This window comes from Mastacembelus armatus, chromosome 17, assembly GCF_900324485.2.
Source record: "Mastacembelus armatus chromosome 17, fMasArm1.2, whole genome shotgun sequence".
Classification (NCBI taxonomy): Eukaryota; Metazoa; Chordata; class Actinopteri; order Synbranchiformes; family Mastacembelidae; genus Mastacembelus; species Mastacembelus armatus.
The window spans coordinates 17,200,862-17,216,412 of NC_046649.1; the positions used below are offsets into that span (position 1 = coordinate 17,200,862).

Sequence of the window (15,551 nt, forward strand, 5' to 3'; positions counted from 1 at the left end):
TACATGCTGCATGATATGTCCATGTGTACTTAAGTGGTGAGAACATGCTGTCTGTGCTGGCTAGGGTTAGAGGCTGGATTCCCAAAAGGCTCCTCATACTGTAGCCTCAACGTGACACCATCAGACCACTAACTCTACCTCCATCAGTGTGTTAGCAGGATAGTAGTTAAGACTTGTTTGTGTTGCAGTGCCTCAATATTTGCAAGTATATATATTGTACATATCTTATGTGAAGTTGAGCGCACCCGTCCCACAGGTGTGGTTGTTTTCTTTTTGATGAAGGAAAAGCAAACTGATTAGCAGGTTCAGGTAACATCAGAGCAACAGTTCCCGCCAGTGGCCGTGTGATTAAATCACACCGAGCGAGTCTCAGGGAGCTGGCTAATGAAGGGACAGGCTGGCGGAGGGTTTCATACCCTCCTACCCCCCATTTCTCCTCCTTCTCTTCCTCATCAAGTAGTAGCTACTGGAGCCCAGCCTGAGCTCGGGACAGGAGGTGGGGTGGAGCACAAATACCAACACACACTTGCATGCATGCATGGACAAACTGTATTTGCACATGTATCAGATATACATGTTGTTTTATGCTGAAAACACATGTTAACTTGCAAAGGTGCAGCTATGAATCCAGCACAGGATGTATCTGTAAATGAGTTTGTCCTTTATTGACTTAATACAGCAAAAGAAACTCATTTGCACATTTTACTTCTAAGCAGACTGTCTGACCAAATAGAGTAATGACCAAAAACAAAAGCTCTGTAAATCAACAGTGAGCCATAACGAAAAAAGAGAAAAAGCACAGCACGCGAATACATTGCAGTCGCACCAAATTCCTCAAATGAACTAAAAATAAGCATTAAAAGCTCTTTAAAATACTGTTGATGGCGTTTGGTTACAGGCAGTCCCCATTCTCATGCCTGGCAATGGTCTTTTATGGCGAGGGACTTAATACAAGATTTCTGTTCTAGTGCAAACACAGTGGCCATGGGCACCAAGGAACAGCTGCCGTATAATTGAATTAACATTCGCCTTCTGCTCCGGCACTCAGCGCTGTGCTGAGAACTCACACGCATCCCTCCACGAGTTCCATCAACCTGCCCATGAATATGCATGCTGCTTGTGATAAATATGCGTTTGGTGTCTAATTTTTGTGTAGCTGCCTATATGGCAGATAAAGAGCTATACAGTGACTATCTTGGGAGAGTGACATGGTATAAGTCCGTTGATCAGTTTTAGTGCGATGGGCGCTCTGAGGCCGAGGGCTGCGGTGCTGGTGCTGCCACTCCAGTTTAATTTGAAGTCAAACAGAGACATCTAGTGGATTATTAACTGTTGTGTTCAAGTGATCATTTGCATGGAAATTTGAAAACTGCTAAAAAAATATGTATCTAAGATTTAACATTAAGGCCTGAGTCCCACCTGCTCACCTGTGTGTGTAGTAGTTAAAAGAATTGGTCACTTTTTCTTGTTTATAAAGTCATCAGAGCTTTAGAGTCAAGGAAGGTCAATTTGCTCAAAGACGTATTCTTAAGGTTGTTAGATGTAATGAGGTTTGATCATGAATGGATTACAGAATGAGTCAACTACAGTGAAGAGACACAAAATGGCTACTAAGAGACATAGAATGACTACAGTGATATGTTAAACAGCAGCAAAGAGACACAAAAATGACACTAAATGACCACAAAGAGATGTGAAACTGCTACATAGGGACATGAGGTGTATACAAAGATACACACATTAATATAAAATTACCACAGGGAGACCCAAAGCCACAATGAAGAGATGCAAAACGACCACAAATATCAAGAACGAGATAAAAAAAAGACCACTAAGATACACAAAACGACCACAAAAAGACACTAAATGACTATAAAGAGGGAACAAACACAGAAATACACAAACTACAGAGACGCAAAGGACCCTAAAGACATGCAAAACTACAACACACAAAACAACAACAACGAGAGGCTAAATAACAAAACAATACAATATGGCCACAGGGAGATGCAACACTGCTATAAAGGGGCGCAAAACATATAGAAACAGATCCACGAAAACTACAGCAAAAACACAATACTGGACAATTACAAAATGGCCACAAAGACTTGGTTATTCATATATTAAAGTGGGACTTGTTGGTCAGTGTTGTCAGATGCACAAAGTAAAAAAAAAGGCAAAGGAAAGGGGACTAACCAGTGAGTGGCCCAGGCGTTACAAGTTGGCACTGACGACCCACTTATAAGACAAATGAACAACGTTTGCATATTAATTCAATGTGGAGGGAGAAGAAGTTAATGTAAGAAGCGGAGTACTCTTATATGTCATACAGTAAAACATGTCTGGAGGGCATCTTTAAATATCTGCAGTCTGTACTGATGGAAATCATTATGTTTAGCAGCTCACCTGCTATTTTCTGACATTTCATCAACTCAAATAATAAACTCACCTCCTCAGAGTTTCTGTGGGAGTGAGTTTACTCAGGTACTGTATCTAAGCACAATTCTGAGGCATCTGTGCTTTACTGGAGTATTTCCATTTTCTGCTACTTCATACTTACTACTCTGCCCTGCAGTTTGGAAAGTACATGTAGGTGAAAGTATAAACATATGTCAGGTAACATTAGTTCCACCTTCACCAGCTGCAACATTAAAGAGATGAACACAATAATGCATCAATACATTCAAGTGGGATGAGCCATTCAGTACTTCTGTGATATTGAGTACTTGGTAATTCAATTATATCTGGCTGCTAATAGTTTGGTACTTTTACTCAGTAAAAGTGAGCATTATTACACTGTGATATTTGTATATCTTCCCCCACTGTGTGTAGGTTTAAGAGTTTTTATACTTTGAATGTAATGTCAGATCGATTTCTCATCCATACAGAGGTTAAAGTATAAAAAACAGCAACAAAACTCAGCTGAGCATTAAAATGAGCATCACCAAGTTTGTGTGTGTGCATGTGCATGTGTAAAGTCCGCAACACTTGGATTTGTAGTGTCGGTGTCTCTTACCGGTGCGTTCAGGAGCGGGACCTGCTGATGTTACTACACAACAACATTGTTTGATAACTGGTCTCTGCTGGAGCCTTTTGTTTTTCCAACTTCCCATTTCGCTACCAGCGTTTGTATATTCCAGAGTTCATCATTTCAGCGTCTCTTTGCGCACAGAGCTGCGGGTTTAAAGCCCCAGGGTTTAACAGAACTTCAGCCACGGACCAAATATAAGAAGTCCTCGGTCCAGGTTTCACTAAACTTGCATTTCCACATTTCCCGTTGGCGAAAGTAACAGAAGCAAAGACACATGCAAGAAACGCAACGTTTTGTCTGACACCACAGCGCATCCGCGGACTGTTCTCACATAAATTCTGACCGGGCTGCAAAGTTTGCAAATGCTCTGGGTTCCAAGATGGCTTCGTTTTGTAGTTTTACAGCGTGATAAATCACAGACTGTGGTCTCAGCACAATATAGGCGGAAGGTCAATTAAACTTTAAAATAATTCATATTAGGCCTATCAAAACTCGCATTTGGGGTTCATTTTTTAAGACCTACAATTCAAATAACTAGATTTTAGACATCTAACACTGGACCAATCCACTACAAATTAGTAATCTCCAAGCCCAAAGCACAATAAGGTGCCATCATCCTGGTTATTATTTTGATTAAGCTCCTACAGAACCACTGCAGGCTACTACTCTTGACAATGACAATATTGATGTGTCAAAGTCGTTGGAATGGCCCTTTAGGGTCATACAATAAAGTGTGGTGTTGAAATGAAGACAGGCAGACATGATCTGAGCCCTTTGAGTCCAGATTTATTGATACGACTGTGCAGTCACAGAGCATGGTGGCACACACGGCCGCCTGGCCGGCATGGGACAGTGACACACACATGCATGCACATACATGCATACACTCACCCATTCAAGTCTTAGTCATTCTGATTAATCAGGGGTGTAGCAGACAGTACACCTTGGTTTTTTATCTATCCTCTAGGCCAAAATAAGTGTGCAAGTTGATCTTCATGTTTACTATATGGATCTGAAGTGTTTTTTTATTATTATTTTACTGCTCTCTGACACACACACTCCATCCATCACACTCTCATTGCACAGGTCACAGTGAGGAGATCAGAAATTTACATTAAGTATTCAGCAGTTTCTCGCACACACACACACACACACACAAACACACACACACACTCTCTCTCTCTCTCGCTTTACATCCATCTAAATCCTCAGTTACTACAACAGGTTGAGATTAGACATTATAGTGATTCAGACTAAACAACAAAGCATTAAACAAACAACAAATAATCTGTTCCAAACTGTTACAAAACACCATGTTTAGAAGTCTTTCCATGTCTTAAACACAGTATGTTTCTGATTATGGTTTGTATAAATTCCTGTTAAATGTTCATACAGTAGGTTATCACAGTAGCAAGTGAAAGAGCAAACTACAAGGCTGTACATGTGTTGGTTTCTTGGTAAAGAAAATATATTCTGCTTCACCAAGTCAGGCAGGCTATTTTGTGGATGCAGTAGGTTTTGCTTTTGTTCTCTATATAAATCTAATCTGCTATGATTCTTACACTTTAAATTTACAGTTAAAGTTTTGAGCCACTTCAATTTTTCTGACTACAGAGCTGGTGGAATAAAACATACAAGACACACAGAGGAGAAATAAAATGAAAGACATACTTTTTTTCACAATCCATCCTCTGAGTCAGAAAAGGAGTAAACAGTGCAGTAAAACAGAATAACAAACAACATACAGCACGAAAACAGCTTTCTAAATGAAAAGAGCAAAATATACCATAAAATGGACCATACTCTACTTCTGCAACATCAAACTGCAGACATTACAAACTGATTTTCCAAGTGTCTAAAATAAGTCTTTGTTCACGACTCCTTTAGTGTTAAGATTGAAGAAAGATAATGAACTGGTTTGTCTGACTGTGCTTGAAACAGCACAGTTTCAAATAAAATCAAATAAACGTTTGTTTTCCTACAAGTGTGAAATGGAGTGAAGTATAGGCACACATTCAGCCAGGTGGCTTAAAAACCACTGACTGTATTTTTCCTGTTAGAAAATAAAAATGGAGAATGTGTATTAAAAAAAAGAGGCTAGAAAAGAATTTATAATTCCTAGAGCTTGTTTTTTTATGATTTTTGGTTAAATTTTAGTAAACTGTTTACCCTTTTTGCATCCCATATACTATACATACCCATGTACAGTATGTTTTAAAATATGCTTATATTGTACCAAGACCTTGATCTTGGTGCAGATAATATTGGGATTTTCATACTAAAACAATAAGAATTAACAAAATAAAAGTGCACTATTTTAGGGAAATCATATCCATCATTTTGCAAATACTGCTAAAATACATCTCTTCTCTTCTTCCAATTGCACATATTAGGTATATAGTAAAAGCTGAACCAGCATTGCAGGGATTCACTATGTTACATATGCACAGTAAGCAATATTTGCATTTTCTATACACAGCATTACAAGCCTTAAAAACCTGCCAAACAACTGAGAAGCAGCTACAGCTCGGACTCATAGCCTTGGATGCATCACAAAAGGTGCACGAGCACAATGTAAACACATCGAGAAAACATTACAACAACAACCTGGAAGGTGAAGCTGCTGTAACGTAACTGTACTGCAAAATCTTTTAAAAAAAGTACATACATACATTTTTCCTCTAAATCAGTGACAATGTTAACCTTTTGCTACAGCTGAAATACATATACGAAGGCATCAAGTATTTTGACAAAATGACACAATGTGAGGATAGTGGAGACATCTAGTGCATGATACATATGGAACATACATGTAACAAATGTTACAAAAAGGAAAATAAAAGTGATTTTAATATCTTACAAAAACTTAAATGCATTCATGTGTGTGATATGTCTGAAATGCAGAGGTTGCTTTCTAATTTCTGGACATTTTTCACAACAGTATCTTACATTACATCCCTAAAAATATCCGTTAGTGGTTTGAGGAGCACAGGATTTCTGCTCCTCCACAGATCCATACATATACAAACTTTCACTAAATACAACAGAGAGAGAAAAAAAAAAAAAATCAACCAAAAATCAAGAACAATATACACCTGGCTGCAAACGCATTAAAATTGCACATATGAGGACATTACTGAGAAAGTAAACATTTTAAGGAGAAAAAAAATGAGCCACAGCTGGTGTTAAAAACAGGATTTGAAGTAGCCTCAGGGATATAAGCGAGTGCAAACAGGAGCTCATAAAGCACACGTTTTCTACACAGAGTGGGACTGTTTAAGGAGTATTTGCTAGTTAACTAGTAGTGTTGTAGACCCGTTTGACATAACCCAAGTGAACTGTACAAACAGTTATATACTGCACATAATGTGTAGCAGTTGTAAAAGTCCCTCTTGATGTGCATTATTTCCGTATTTCCCACAAAAAGCACTTCTGTATTAATTTACAAGCACTAAAACAAATTACTGTAACACCAGTTATGTCTCTGAATATACTTTTAATCAGACTATATGATGCCAAAGTCTAACACACGAGTACTTGCACAGAAAAACAAAGCATTGGTAAAAAGCGGGACTTGCACAATGGTTACAGGGCTGAAGCTGACTTAAGTCAAAGATTGGCAAATGAAAAATAGAAAAGCAGCGTTTTTTAGCATCAGTCTTTCAAATGTTTCTTTTCATTCCCACCGTTGTCTTTTATCTTAAGGTGAATAAATTTTCTGTACTGTCTTTTTTAATAAGCAGGAAGGGAAGAATAATGCACATGATTAGAGCCGCAAGCTCTGCATACAAGCATGGGAGTATAAACATGATAAAAGTAAAAAGAATGGCAAAAAAGGAGATGTCCTGTAGAGGGCGACACAGTCCAACTAACAGCCTCTCCTCTGAGTCTGAGTGAATTCTGCAGCTCTGGTTTAAAAGCAGGTTCAGGTTGGCATCAGCGCAGCAAGATGAAATAGTATGGCTGCGAGACTCCACAGCACATTCATTCCATTGCTCCATCTGCTTTGTGGAAATAAAAATGTAATATTTTATGAAATATTATATATAAAGCAGCTGTTAAAATGGGGAAATCTCCCTGGAGGAACAGTTATATTCTTATGTGTTATAACTTCTGATTATTCTGCTGATTATAAAAAAAAAAAGAAAAAAAAATCAGTCCCCAGTTTATTCAAAATCCAGTTTAAATACAGGAGAAATTTCTATTTGAAGATGGTAATGAAACACACTCAGCTGCCAGCATATTAGGTATGTACAAGTAATTCTATTATTTTGTCCACTCTATTTATATCTGTGAAGTTAGTCTAAATAACACAAACATCTTCTCATATAGTTCAGTACAAAAGCAGCAGTTTGAACAAAACCTGAACATTATCTGTGTAAAAAAGGGACAATTACTGCAGGACCATTGCTTTAGACTACATTAGTTTTAGCTCGCTGCACCTAATAAACCTTCAGCTGAGTGTGGATACGTCCGACTATCTTTTCTTTTTAGGTCGATAGTCCACCGGAAACTCACCATCGACTCCTTTGTTCTTGTTTTCCTCACCCTCTGGAGATTCAGCCCCTTCAGACAACTCTCCTGAAAAGCCAGAACAGTTATTTGTCATATTGACAGAGGTACATTTTGTGGCAGCAAACATACTCCATCCAAGCTCAAATGGAAAATTGCAAAATCATCCTCAAGATACCAAAGTTTCCAACAGCAAAAACACATCATACTGAATTTTGGAGAAAGGTGTTTAAATGTATGAACAATCTGATGCAAAGCTGCATCCTACAAATATTGAGCATTACGTTTGACTGTTTCACTCAGTGTAAGCACCTTTGTCTCAGAGAAAAGAGTCAATGAGGTTAAACCACAATAAATACTGTATGATAGTGGAGAAATAAATAAGATGATATGACCAACCTTAAGCTAAGGAAAAGAAAAACAGGAAATAAAAATGGGGAAAGCAATTCATTGGTACATTGATTAGTCAGTCCACAGACAATGACACTGAAATTATTTTGACAAATCATTCTTTAGTCATTTTTGAAGCAAAAACAATCTGCTGATTCCAGCATACATAATGGGATTATGAGTAAATAAATTATATTTTTGGACTTAGGCCTGTTGATTGCACAAAATTAGACTTTTGAACATTCAGTCATGAACTTTTTTCCTTAGATGTGTGAATTACCATTCACCGCTGTAACTGTCAGTATCAGATCAGATGGTATTTCCACAGATCTGTCACACATGTAGAAAAATAGCCTAAAGTCACACCTTTAATAAGAAGCCATGCTGTTGGGTTACACAGTTTAAAGAAAAGTACCGTTCTGCAGTGGAGGATTCTTGTCTGTCGAGTTCCCAGGTTGTTCTCCCTGTTTTGGTTCACCTGCGTCTCCATCTGGTGGTCTGTTGCCCTCTGCTGATGCTGACACTTCTTCCACTAAGTCCTCCTTTGGTTCAGGTTGCTCTGATTGTGTGTGGCCCTCCTTGGGTTTCATAGCTTCTTCCTGCTGGGCTCGCTCCTCCGCTTCTTTTTTAGCTCTCTCCTCTGCCTCTGAGGTCACATGCATACGTGTGTTCACATACATTAATTCAAAATTACTTACTTCAAGGTCAATAAAAGTTGAGAGGTCATTGGACTGTTTGTTCCGTTTCAGAATTGATATAAGGCTGATTTTTGAGGTTTCTGTAGTAAGAATGTAAACTTAGTCCTACATGTTTAGCAATCTGAGAGCAGCAGAAACATGCTGTAAACACAACACTGGCATATTATCACCAGTATCATGTCTTTGGACTCGTGTTTTTGTCCATGCAAAGAATGTAAGCTCAAAAGCTACTTGCTTTTAGCTCTGTTTTTGGTCTCCACCACCTTTGCCAAATATGTTCAACATCTAGTTGGTAACTGTGTCTGACATTTGATGCAGAGCAGGCAGTGCACTCTGGGTATTAGAACTAAGGAGAGGACAGTGAAGAGATCCGAGAGAGTGAACCAAAACAAAATGGATAAATTAACTGTACCTTTAGCAGCCTGCGCTTTCCACCTCTCTCTATTCTGATAAACATCTTCATTCCACAGTGCCTTGAAGTTCTTCATGTCCACTGTCAACAAGGGGTTTTGGCCAGAGGAGCTGCTGTCGTTGGCCATGCTCTTCACATTGTTCCTCTTGGCTTCATCTGAGCTAATACTATTCAGACTGGACAGAACAAAACAAGAAGGAAGAGGGGAGTGAACCAAGACAGAGTCCTCAGCCACACTTAGAGCTCTATTAGGCACTGTTGAGCTTTGAGCTAAATGCTAACATCAGCATGCTAAAGAGCTCACAATGGAAATTCCATCATGTTGATCCTGGGGGGCTGACACACACTAAAGGCTCAAAGTCAGAGTATCTTTCTCTCTGCTATACATGTCTGTGCAAATTTTCATGTCAATCCATTCAAAGGTTTATGAGGTAATTCAGCCTGGACCAAAATGGTAGACCAATGAAGGAGCAATTCAACAATGACAGCCCTAAAGTCACACTATTAGGCTGAATTAAAACACATGAGCATTCTGTTTCAAAGGCACATTGAAAGAAAAAGAACCAGACATGGATAAACAGAGGAGAGAGTGAACAGACATAGTTAAAGGTGATTGAAAGCAGCTATAAATGCTGTGAAAAAACAGTTCAAGAAAACCCATAAGCATCCAGGTGTGTATATAGACAAGGAGATTGCACAAGTGGCAACAGTATCAGAGATTTCCACTCGGTTAACTTCGACTGGAGGCCCACTGAGTGATGCTAATGACTGCTGTTGAGCAGAATGGAGGCTGATATTGATGTGCAGGTGCAACGAAAGATACAGAGCCAGACTCCCCAAATGCTGGTTTATTTTCTAATAAGCTCTCTTTACAAGCCACAAACTTTAAACAAATAACACACAAAGTTTTTTAATTATTTTTCTCCAGAGAGTTTAAATATTACTAACACAACAGTAAGTGGAATGTACTTTCTTATGTGCGTGTTTTCAAAGCCTTGCACATACCTGATGAAGTACGTGACCGGAGGAAAAGCACTGGGCCAATTAATTAAGCCAGTGGAAAGCAAATCACTTCTTTTTGTATCGTGAGAGGCTATTGTGTATGCCAGTCCGGCACTGAAGTCCAGTCTGGATCAGCGAGGAGAACTTCACTAGCATTTTTAAAATGTCAATTTCAAGGTATGTGGCTGTGCTTGAGGAAAGGTGGAGACATTTTCACACATAGAAATGGATTACCCATGGGGAACTCATCTGCTGTTGTCAATACTTCCATTAGACATGCTGATATTGCAGAGGAACTGTTGAGGTTTAATCATGTTATTGGGGTGTGCAGTTATTCAGAAAGGTATGAGAAATGAAGAGTAGAAAACAGTAAATTTTCATCCTTGATTATCCAGTGTGGTTGATTAAAATTTTCTCAGATTTACATATAGTCACCCACTTCCATCTGCTCATTCCTGTAACTGATCAACAAATAAGAATTCAAACTTTCCACTGCCAAATGCTCTCTAAGTATGAATAAGTACTGCAGCCCACCTTGAGCGTCGAAAGCCGGTAAAACCTGTGTGGGAGGCCTCATCAATGAGCGGGGTTACGACACGTTCCATCATGTCTGTTAGCACAGTGAAGGTGGGCACTACGATGTAGTCTATGAACCCTGAGGACAAAGATACCAGCAGATTTAGAATATAATGTGAATATATACAAATTCACATTGTTTGTCTGTATCAAGTGTCCTTTTGTCCTTCATGTGATTGATGCTCTAAATCTCACACATACTATTGGGAAGAAGCACCATGTTAGAAACAAATGTTCATAAGCTCATTTAGATTCACAGTTATGCCCTGGGTGTTTCCTTTAAGTTTCATACAGGTCACCCTGTCCTCATGGTGGTCGTAGCTTGGAACTACTCCGTAGAAGTCACTACTCTGGGCTGAAATAAGTCCTGAGATTGTTGTAGAAAATGTGACAAAAGTTATAAACTATCTAGTCTCTTAAGGAAACCAGATTAGAGGTTTATCTTAATAAAACATCATTACATAACATTTCTCACTTTTTATACTACTATTATTTGATTAGCAATTCCATCACAGTTTGTAATTTGTCACAGTCACTTAACCAGCTGTGATTGCTGTAGAGGTGATGTATGTGATGGTTGGAGTCACTCACCGATTTGGGACTGTGCTACCATTGTGGACTTTCTGTCACAGAGTGGAGAGAATGGCAGCCCGAGCTCTGCTTCTTTGTCACCCTGGAAATACAGTGGCTCCTTCAATCAAAATAACTCTCATCTTTGATTTCTAGAAACAAGTTCCCTGCCCTACAGGTCCTTACACACACTCCCTGACATTCCTAAACACACTTACACTATCACACACTTCTATCCACAGGATTTGAATTAGTTTGGCCCCCATGTTAGATCCTTTCTGGCTACCAATGTGTTTCTTTTTCTCTTCTGATTTGTCACAAAGAAATAAGGTGTGGAGTTGGGAAATAATGTTTTTCGGAGAAGCTATTTTATCACCAATTCAAATAATGAGAGACCCTGTGCAGACAGCCTCAATAACAATAGCGCCCATAATGAGAACAATGTGGATTACTAATTGAAGAGATAAAAGCAACATGATACCAGTTAAATGCTTTGGCATTTACAAATACACACTTGATTATTTATAGCTAAATATATTATGATATCAAAGGGGTAATGTTCTACATTTTAATCTTCCGATGTGCTTGTCATGCCATCATTTTTAAAATAATAAAGTGCAGACTGTCTGATTATCTCACTGATAGAAACTGATCTGGAGATTTGTATCAAAGCACCATATTAAAATAATCATTCACTAATCTCATCATTATTATACTCAAGGTGTTACACTGCAGTGTGAAAGCAACCTGACATCCATGAGACTGGATTGGAAGAATTTCTGTTGACATCCAGCCAGGTGACAATATAATCCTTAGCACCAACGGAGCAGTTAAAAGCACCAAGAGTACTATTTTAAGAAAAGATACATCGATGCTACTTCAAAGCTAGTGTTTAATTTTTTAGCAATCCTAAGAAATCCAAAATTATTCCTCTCAGACTCGAACTGTTCTGCTCCAGCAGACCGGATATTGTGACAATGCAGGAAAATCACAGGGGCATTTTAAAGGCATTTTTGAGTCAATATGTATATATGTTACAAATCTGTATATATGTTACGAACTAAATGGAACATAAAAAAAAAGAATGGTTGTTTTGTCCACAGCATTATCGATGTCTGCATTTCATTTACTTAATGTTGGATTAATGGTGTGGTCAGATGAATTTTTTTTTTGTTTGTTTGTTTCAGACATGTTTCTGGTACATGTCTCATGTTTCAGAGCTGGTGTTGAGAAACAATGTGGTTTTCTGATGATATTATTTGAGATGTCCATGCTGATCAAACTTCTGTAAATCATAGAAAAAGACATTCATATAGACACAACAGTCTAGTGCCAGATTGCCAAAATGTAAACGAATACAGGCTAAAAAAAGGCATCAATCTCACTAACTGACCTGAGGACAAACCATCCAATCATGCAGTTCTCAGTGACCTGCCAGGTGCATTCACTCACCTGTCTGAAGAACTCCTCTAACAGGGAGGTGGTCCAGCGGTGGTGGAGGTCCCAACTTTTGGCTGGGTGGCTGATGTCTGCTGTGTGCAGCAGCAGTGACAGGGCTTTGGGCTTGTCAACACTGGGAAAAAAACAGAACAGAGAAGCTGCACTCTGTCAGAGATCATTAATTTTTCTGTTGTATTTTCCAAATGGTTGTAAAATCGAAAAACTGGCAAATCTCTACAAGTTGATCTTGATTAAGTATGAAATAAAAAAATGAAATGCATCACTAAAATACTTTAATTAATAATTATTAAAATACTTTTAATTTAATAAAATACATCTAAATACTCACTGGTTCATCCTATCTATTGGAAGTTGCAAGATTAATAAAAATAATATTACTTGTGTGTAATCAAGGTGTGAAAGGTGATTTTGAGTTAAACACACATTTCTGGATAAATCTCCAGGCAAAAAAACAAACAGACCTTCTAGACAAATCTGCAACAAGGTTATTGAAATACCAATCGGCAGAAAGATAGAAGAACATTTCGAAGGCACTGAGTGTCCCTGAAAACACTGGAGTTATAAAAAAAATTGAAAACTGTAAATGTGTCTGCAGCAATCTGTCCCCAAGTTTGCTATCTGTTCAAGAAGAGCATGAAAAAACGCCAGGTGTAGATTTACACATATTTGGTTCTTCAGATTCAGTGCTTCAGCACATCCAGATTGAAATAAAGTAATAGATATTACAATGGTGCATCATTAGTATCAGCTTTAACTCGAGTACAGTAGTTTACGTCACTATAGAAAAACCTCTGCAGCCTTTTTAATATATGGTGGCCAAATGGCAACGGTTAAAAAATAACTGTTTCTTGGGCAGCTGTGTGTCATTTCATTACTCCTTAACAAATAAAGAAGCTAATTTACATTGAGGTGGTGTTGTCTGTCAGTGTGAGGATTAAAATTTAAGTGAAAAATGAGACAAAAAAAAAATCTATCAGAGATAGCAAAGGTGGTTGTTTTGTCAAAACCAACAGATGGGTCTGTTCAAAAAAAGAAGATGCACACTAGAAAATAGCAAATGACTAAGGAGCACAAGTCATGGATCACTTGAAATCCTAAACTTGGGACATTTTGGGCTGTCTCTTTTATATTTATGTAATGTTACCCAAGAGAAGGCAAGTTTATTTGAATATCACATTTATTAAAGCAAAGGAATGGCTTTTATTGTAAATTGAATATGCTAAAGAACAAAACCAGAAGAACCTGTAAGTGCTCAAATAGTTATGGGCTGTCTTGACATGCTCAGTATGGAAACAACACTATTGAGTGTTGAGGGATCCTTCATGGTAAAAATCTGCTCGTGGGAATCGTAGTCTTTTTCTGCTGTTTTGTGCCATAAACCCAGAGCCTGCGCTTTCCATGAGTTAACAGTCAGTACAGAGATGGATACACCAATCAGCCATAAATGACCTCACAGGTAAAGTGAATAACATTGATAATCTCATTATACCTGTCAGTTTGTGACCGGTACTGTATATGAGGCAGCAAGTGAACATTCCTCGAAATTGATGTATTTGAAGCATGAAAAAGAGTCAAGCATAAGGATCTGAGTCACTTTGACAAAGGGCCAGACTATGATGGTGACATGTCAGAGCATCTCCCAAACTGCAGGTCTTGTTGGGTGTTCCTGCTATGCAGTGTTGAGTAGAGATCAAAAGTTGTCTAAGGAATGATGAACAGTGAATTGAAGTTGTTCTACTGTAGATTAAACTTTTAAATTTCATTCATCCTTTTCAAAAGATTCCATTTAGTTTAAATCTGTCTATGAACGGAAACATTCAGTGGCTATAGTAGTGATATCACAGCTAAAGTGGGAAGACTGTTGAATTTGTCATAAGTCATCCTCACGACCACAGTTTTAATTCCCTTTGCATCTGTTTGTCAGTGAATGGTGGACAATGGTGTGCACTTCCTGGCAGTATAACTATGGAAGGATACAGATTCACAGAAGATGAGCTGCAGAGTGACATAAGTGCCAATGAACTGCTCCATTGACTCCTGTGTTATGGCAGACTGGTGTATACACCAGTTAGCATACTTACATACATTTACACCCCCCCCCCCCAAAAAAAAAAAACGGGGGGGTGGAGGTTGGATAATTTCCCTTTTCATCATACTGCTTTCATTAAACTAATCAGTTTTCTACACTGGAACAGTGTGAAGATGCATCATCTCACACCAGTGGTGACTGATGATAACCATATCAAAATATTATGTCTAATGGACTGATGCATGAACTGGCAATATGGAAAATGGGCATGTAGATGAAAACAAACACACAGACACACACATACAAACACAGCACAAGGTTAAACAGAGGTGAGAAAGACCAGCTCAATTTTCCTCCTATTGCATTTCAGGCAGATTGGATCTTAAAGTGCACTCTAAGCAGGCCTGGAGCGGACTGGTTTGAATTACTTCACATTAGAGGTTATTCAGCATTACTATGTCCAGCAAACTCCAATTTCTCATGTATATGTTCCTGTTCCTGTACAGTACATGTGTGTATGTGTACACTATATTATATATATTATATTATATATCCAATTTTGTCTGAGGTATAGTCCCAACTAGAGGAAGCAGAATTTTGTTGATTCTCAATCACATTCTTGTGAAGCTGCATATCACTGTATCACTGCTTTGTGGACAGTGATAAAAAAAAAAACCCAGAGGGTCAGTGAGTTTCTTCTACATCAGCAGCGATGACTCATCACATCACACGATCGTTTGCTGTTGTTTATTTCTGTTCACAAACAGCAGCTCTGCATCTGCATGTACAGGAGCTGTGTTCAAAATGTGTGAAATGGAAATTCTGTCTTAGCCTGGTTTGACCTGCTACATATTAGACTAATTGGATGAA

At 38.4% G+C, this 15,551-nt stretch overlaps 1 protein-coding gene across 1 annotated transcript in view; it reads right to left on the reverse strand.

Moving 5' to 3' along the window:
- Positions 1-6,304: 6,304 nt before the first annotated feature.
- pde1cb (phosphodiesterase 1C, calmodulin-dependent b) overlaps positions 6,305-15,551 on the reverse strand; it is a 50,643-nt gene continuing 41,396 nt past the window's right edge. Inside the window, exons 11-17 of the mRNA XM_026313271.1 lie at positions 12,644-12,764; positions 11,213-11,294; positions 10,580-10,700; positions 9,044-9,219; positions 8,349-8,579; positions 7,550-7,612; positions 6,305-7,032 (exon numbers count right to left, since the gene is read on the reverse strand). Of these exons, the coding sequence (XP_026169056.1) occupies positions 7,016-7,032; positions 7,550-7,612; positions 8,349-8,579; positions 9,044-9,219; positions 10,580-10,700; positions 11,213-11,294; positions 12,644-12,764 (811 nt within the window). The 3' untranslated portion in view covers positions 6,305-7,015. The remainder of the gene's footprint in view (positions 7,033-7,549; positions 7,613-8,348; positions 8,580-9,043; positions 9,220-10,579; positions 10,701-11,212; positions 11,295-12,643; positions 12,765-15,551) is intronic.